Below are 7,324 nucleotides of genomic sequence, written 5' to 3'. Positions count from 1 at the left end.
AGCTAATCTGCTGATCTATTGGCTTGCAACCAAGACAGAGTACCCAACACTGCTATAGATTCCTTCTCTAATATACCTCTGCTTTTGGTGCCCACATCACTCTGGGTCTTTGCACTGTTCCTGCACTCAGCTGCCTCCCTCCAAGCCCAGTTGAAACAGATCTTTTCTGAAGTTCTTCAAAAATATCTTCTACTGGAAATTTGTTTCACCCAAATATATGGGGGTTCTATCACTCCAAAACTAGTTCAAAGTCTTGATTTTGTATTGATAAAGACATGTCTCCTCTCTGCCATCTTTGTTCCCCAGAGATTCAGAGTCTTAAGGAAGAAAATGGCTTTTTGAAAATTTGAATTGTGTAGGGGGCAGCTAGGTGGCGCAGTGGATAGAGCACTAGCCCTGAATTCAGAAGGACCTGAGTTCAAATCTGGTCTCAGACACTTAACACTTCCTAGCTGAGTGACCCTGGCCAAGTCACTTAACCCCAGCCTCAGGAAAAAAAAAAAAGAAAGAAAATTTGAATTGTGCAAGATGAAGCTAGTGAAGTTATAAGAGACCAAGAAATAATAAAACAAAATATAAAGAATGAAAAAAAAATTAAAAAAAAGGAATGTGAAACATCTCATTAAAAAAAATTAAAAGATCTGGCAAATGGATCAAGAAGAGAAAAGAATATCAAACATTTAAAATACAAATAATATGTTTACAATATTGTATTCAATGTCATGTTTTTCCAATATGTTGACTAGATTTGCTGATTTTTTTTTTGTCCTCTTTATTATTTTCTAGTTGTTATAAGGATGGCTTTCTGGGAGAGGGCAAGGGGGCAGGATAAAAGAAGAAATGTAATAAATATAAAAACAGAAGATTTCAATAAAATCTATTATTTTAAAAAATAGAGTCCTTGGGGAGAAAACTAAAGAATAGCATTCCCAAAATTACAAAGGAAGTTAAATATCAAGTAGTCTTACCATAGTGGATAATTGTTAATTGATGAAGATCTGATTTTAAAACATATTTGAGTGTCACTCTAGCATGATTTGTGTTGGCTTTCTATTGAAAGCAATCCATATTTTTCTACTTATTTATGATACTGACAGAACCATAATCATAACTATCTAGAAGTTCTAAAAAACAGGTTTAAATGTATTTTTTCCTATGAAATTATTGCTTGTGGGAAAAGATTTCAGAACCCTTGAAAATTTTAATTAGTGTAACTGTGCTTTCTGAAGTTACCTTTTTCACTTGCAAACTTTATGACAAGTTTTTTGAATTGATAGATATCACTAGAATTCCCTAAGATATCAATATGTTTAGAATTATATTCAACTAGAATCTGGGGGTACTGTGGCTCCAAAACTTGGCATGCTAACTTAATCTGATTCTCCTTATTCATATCCTTTCCATCAAAAGACAATGTCTCTTTTCGAAGCTCAAGAGAAAGAGAATATGAAAATTCCTCAATTAAATTCTTTGCTTTTTTCAAGTAATCAGAATGAGAATCAGAACACCTTAAACATATTGTGGTGACTTCATCATCAACTATCTCTTGACTCACAATATTAAAATCTTTTAAAATATTTTCATACATTTGGTTACCATACTTCATATATTTAAATACATCTGTATCAACGACAATTATCTCTTCATTTTCAGTAGTATTTGGCATTGCAGACTGGACTGATGCTACAGATGTGCTCCATTCTGGAAGGGTTTTTGTTTTGTTCTTTTTTCTCAGACTGACACAATTAATGTTGTTTCCATGAAGAGAACTGGCCCATAACAACAGAACTTCCTTTAGCTTGTTGATTGCTAAAAATGATCCTTTAACACCAACTACCCCATTAGTTTCCACAGGGTAGAATTTCAAGGATGGGATTTTTTCCTTAAGTTCAGTCACCACATTTTCTAGAATAACTCCCTTTCCAAAAATGGATAAATCAAGGTGAACAAAAACACAACGAATGACCTAAAATTTAAAAGGAAAGAAATTGAAATTGAATTATTCAAAAGCATTGTATTTAAAGTATAACTTTTCTTTCTTATATCTATTGATTTAGTCATAGTCTAGGCCCTAATTAGCTTTCATATGAAGTAATACAAGTATATTCTAGTCACACTTCCTGCTTCTAAACTTCTATTGTACTATATATCAAGACCAAAATTCTGAATCCACTTTTTAAATCAAATTGCCCCTGAAGATTCTACTTCCCTTAATTCCTCCAATGGTTTTGTTTACCTTTTCTTGTTTTAGGAATTCTTGCTTAAAGCTCCAAACTTGTATTTATCCAGATCCTCTGAGACTTTTCCAATATCACCTTATGTCAAAAAATGACTTTCTTCCTCCCATCCACATATTTTTATATTTTAATTAACCAATGTAAATTGAAAACACATATTACAAAATCTCAGAAGTATAAAGCAAATTTCCAAAGACTGAAAATTTGTATAAATCTTGTCCCTTACATGAATTTGGGCTGTGTGCATTGTCAGTCAATCAACAAGCATTTATTAAGCACTCTATATGTACTAGACACTGTGTTTAGTGATGGTGATACAAAGAATGACAAAATGTGATTCTTGTCCTCAGGGAGCTTACATTCTAACAGGGAGGCAATGGACAAACAGCTATGTACATACAAGATAAAGAGAGAGAATAAGTACAAGGTAGCATCAGAATGAAGGTACCATCTGTGAAGAAGGAGGAGGAGGAAGGTGTGGGAAGACTTGGAAAAGTCTTCTGCAAGAGATAGGATTTGAGCTGTCTTGAGGAGAGCCAGGGAAGCCAGCAAGTAGAGGTGGGGAGTGAAACCATTCCAAGAATGGGATTATCAAATGAAAAGGCAGAGAGTTGGGAAAATGGAGTGTTGTAAATGAAAAACAAGATCAAAGTTACTCCACTGTAGAATACAAGGAAGGGAGTAAAAGATAATATTGGAAAGACAAGAAAGGGCAAAGTTGTGAAGAACTTTAAATATCAAACAGACCATTTTATATTTGATCCTAAAAATAAAAGAAAGCCATAGGATCTTATGGAATCAAGAAGGAATCCATAAGCATTTGAGCTAAATAGAGAATGGATTAGAGAGGGAGGGAGAGTAATAAAAAGATTACTGCAATAATAGAGACAGGAGGTGATGTGGCTGTTATTAGTAGAAGAAGGGGATGTATAGGAGATCTTCTGAAGGTAAAAATGACAAGACTTAACTTATTGGATATATGAAGTGAGTGCAAGAGAAAAGGCAAGGATGATACAAAAGTTTTAAGCCTGAGTGACTAGAAAGACGACGGTGGCCTGAACAAGACTGGGAAAGTATAAAAAAGGGTTTAAGGGAAAGACAAATAAATTTTGTTGTGAACCTGACCATATTAAGAAAGCCTTCATGGAGGAGATGGAATTTTAGGAATATGCTTAGCACAAGGTACATACTCACATTTTCACTGAAATGAGATACAGTAAGGCAAGTTGGAAATAGCTTCTCCTCTATTAGATAGTGTTTCTCCTTTTTAAGGATGCTCTCAGCAGCTAAACAAGAAATACATATTTATATAATTTCTCTCATGTTTTTGCCAATTTTCACCTTTTCCCTCAAAAGAAAACATCTAAACATTCATTACTTCTAGCAATTTTGTAGAACTTGTAGTCAGTCTCACTTCCAAAAACATGCTCTATATGGAAAATCTTACTTTAAAGAATAAACATGTTAATACTGAAATATCTTTCCATACTAAATGAAAAGCTATTTTTATTTCATAAAATCATAGGATTTCAGAATTGGAAAGATCTTGTAATTAATTCATGTATATTTCTTAAGTACATACCATAGGCCAACTATTGTGCTAGGCAGGTGAGATACAATGACAAAGATATAACAACTTCTGACCATAATTAAATTTTAAATCTGCCAGTGTTGGTGACACTATGTACATAAACATGTGTAATAAAAAAACAAACAAGAAAAATAAATATGTTGCTTTTTTGGAGGGGGAACACTACTAGTTGTAAGTAAAAAAAAGAGGCTTCAATGTAGAAGGTATCACTTAAACTGAGTCTTTAAGAAAAATAGGGATACTAAGATATGAAAATAAATTCTTAGCCTGGAGGAAAACCAAGGAATAAGCCATAAAGATGGAAAAGAAGGCCAATTTGACTGTACCATAGACTATGTGTGGAGAATACTGTCATAAATATGGAAAGGCAGATTGGAACAGGATTATAAATGCCAAGCAAAAAAAGTTTAGATTTGGATGTAGAGTTAACAAAAATCCAATTTATCAATCAATTAACATCTACTAAGTGCCTACTAAAGGGGCATACAAAAAGAGGCAAAAGGCAGTGCTTGCCCTCAGAGAGCTTACAAGAGAATAAAGTTTATTAAAAATAAATGATATGATTAGGTCTACTAGGTCTACTCTTTAGGAAAATTATTTTTAACAGATAAAATAGAGGGATGGGGTGAGTTGTGATTAAAAGATTAATTAGAAAGTTGTTCTAAATGTTCTAAAACCAGAAGGTAGAATGGCTTATTCATGTCTGTGTGGATTTGGAAATGTGAAAGCAGAAATGACAAGATTTGGCAATAGTTTAGGTATGTATTGAAGAAAGTGTGGTACAGTGGAAATTGTACTAAATTTAGAAACAGAGGCTATGGGTTCAAAAATGAGACTTCCACAACTGACATGTTGAATCTAAACAAGGCAAAATAAATTAGAAATAATCATTTCATTGTAATAGTTTTGCATTTTATAAATTAAGGTAGCATATTCCAGAGTTGCTTTAGTTGCTATATCCCATTGCTCCAAGTTATGTTGAACCTTCCATTGCCCACAAACCTGTAGGATTCTCAAGAATTTTTAAAGATCACTGGCAGTGGGTAATTTCTGTATCCAGTCATGTAGCCCATATGGTCCCACTAACACAAATTTATCAGAAGTAACTATATGCTCTCTTCCCATCTCCTCACTTATGTTGAGTTTCCATTTCCTGGGTAAACATATTTTTGTTCTCCATCTCCCAGGTTAAGTTACATTTCTTTGATATTCTCTTTGACTTAATTTAAATAATTATATAAAGAGGAAAGTTGTCAATGATTTGCCAAATCCATTAAGGCATTTTAGTGGATTTTTCATTTTGCTATAAACATTTTTTTTTTAATTTGGAAGAAGTAAATTTTGAAATACCTTTTATTTCCTTGAATGTCACAAATGCAACTCCTTTGATATCTGTTGGATATATTACATTTTCTACTTTTCCATCTTTGTTATTAGCCTTCTCAAATAATTCCTCAGAATATCTGCCATGGCTTCATCACTAACATTTCCAACTGGAACATTTGAAACCACAATTGTTCTTTCATATGCTTCAGGTTCCTTGACATTTTGAATTGATGCCTGTGTAAGAAAAGGGAAAATATACCTTTAAAAAAAATACAAGCTTTATTTAAATGGGCTTTAACATCTTCCTTGAATTCTCTATAAATGATATAAGCCAAGAACTCAGCATAATAAAAACAGATATTTCTTGAAAGTGCAACTAATCTTACTATTGTGAGATTACATTTTTGGTATCCTAAATCATTTAGGAATATCTGCTGTGCCATCTGGAGATTAAGGACTACTAGCCAATGGACTCTAGAGATTGGCAGCAATGACTCATTTACCTACTCATTTACCTACCCTATAGAAACCACCAACAATGTCCCTTACATTGCTGTGAAAATCTTCAGTGCTTTCTTGGTGGAAGTTTCCCAACTCTCTTTCAAAAATTAAAGCCACAGAAAAACATTCAATCAACTGACCCAATAATCCCATGTATATAAGGTTTATAAGTATAATGTATAACTTTTCCCCCTATCAAACTATACTACTCTGGTCCTCTCTACTATGCTTCAAAAATCTTTGAAAATCACTTCAGCCCTGGAACTATACCTTGGAAGTGCCTTCTGATCTCAGGGCCTTCTTTCAGAACCTCCATTTAAATAGGATGACTAATTTAGCCATCTCTCCAGTTCCAATCTAGCTGAACTCCTCTGGAATTCTCCATCATGCCTTCCCTACTCCTTCCCCCACTCCCTTCTTTCTTTACTCCTTTTCAGCTTCTTTTTATGTGTGGTCTTCCTCACTATAATATTACCTCCCAGACAGCAGAGCTCATTTTTGTTTGTATTTGTATTCCCAGTAATTAGCACAGTGTCTGATATTTAGTTCTTAATAAGTGTTTGTTAACATTCTAATATACCTAAAATATTTAGAGATAAGAAGATAAAATGCATCAGTACAAAAATATTCATAATAACACTATTTTTAATAGCAAAATTTAAAAACAAAACAAAATACAAATAATGTATCCAAGGATTGAGAAATGGCTAAATAAATTGTGACATGAAATTATTTGAATATCATTTCATTGTAAGGGAGATTAAGTTGAAAAACTGCAAAAAATTGTGCAAAGATATTTATTAATCAATGCTGAATAAGCAAAGCACAAGTAAAAAAAAACATCATTCACAGTCACTTTTCAGAACCTTTATTCCATATATTTGGATTTTCTTTGGGGTTTTTCCTAGTTATATCAGTTTTTGTTCTTCATTGTGATTTTTCTTTTACTATCTTTCTTTGGTTCTTGTTCATATGTTTGAATACTTGTATGGGTCAGAAGTTAAAATAAAATGTATTAATAAAAGAAAGTAGTGAAGAAGAAAAACAAACCAGAACTTAGAAATCCATTGGACTTCCCCAATGTTTTGCAAAGGAAATTCGCTTCAGCATAACTCTTAAATTGGAAAATAAGAGGGTGAGTTCATAAATAATACTAAAAACAAAAACCCTTTATGGAACTGATATGCCCATTAAAACCTTAACAGTAGGAGTCATCAAATAAGGGTCACCTAGTGAGAGAGAATATCAACTTTTGTTTGTTTCCTTTGCTTTTTATCAAGCACCCCTTTAGCAATCTGAAGCCGCCAAAGGATTCCTCAATGTTTTAGATTGATAAAATAAAATACATAATATTACATAGGAAAGTAAATATTAAAAATTATAAAGAAAAATATATTTCTTTATATTATTATCATGTATTATATATTAGTAAACAGATGCCAGGCTAAGAAGCCAAAGGAAAAAAAATGCCTTAGGTTAGAGCCTCGAGGAACTACCACAAGTAGACAACAAAGATAGAGAAAAGGAAACCATAAAGGGTGGCTAAAATAATATATAATAGTCACAGGGAGGAATTTTCAAGGTTGCCTCCAGGAGGAAGACAGAAATTCAAAAACAAACAAAAAACCGAATAATCTCAGCCCTCAAGGAGATAAATAACAAATTCAAC

General features: G+C 32.9%; 1 protein-coding gene across 1 annotated transcript; it reads right to left on the bottom strand.

The window, feature by feature from the left end:
* Nucleotides 1-785: 785 nt before the first annotated feature.
* Nucleotides 786-5,808, bottom strand: RBM43 (RNA binding motif protein 43). Its single transcript, XM_074302218.1, is given in 5 exon segments — nucleotides 786-1,966; nucleotides 3,432-3,523; nucleotides 5,179-5,274; nucleotides 5,277-5,388; nucleotides 5,674-5,808. Coding segments are annotated over 5 exon segments (1,200 nt in total). The 3' UTR covers nucleotides 786-1,201.
* Between the last annotated feature and the right edge of the window lie 1,516 nt (nucleotides 5,809-7,324).

Source organism: Sminthopsis crassicaudata, chromosome 3, assembly GCF_048593235.1.
Source record: "Sminthopsis crassicaudata isolate SCR6 chromosome 3, ASM4859323v1, whole genome shotgun sequence".
Taxonomy (NCBI): Eukaryota; Metazoa; Chordata; class Mammalia; order Dasyuromorphia; family Dasyuridae; genus Sminthopsis; species Sminthopsis crassicaudata.
Note: the sequence above shows the minus strand (reverse complement) of the source record. Positions and strands in the feature narration are given on the sequence as shown.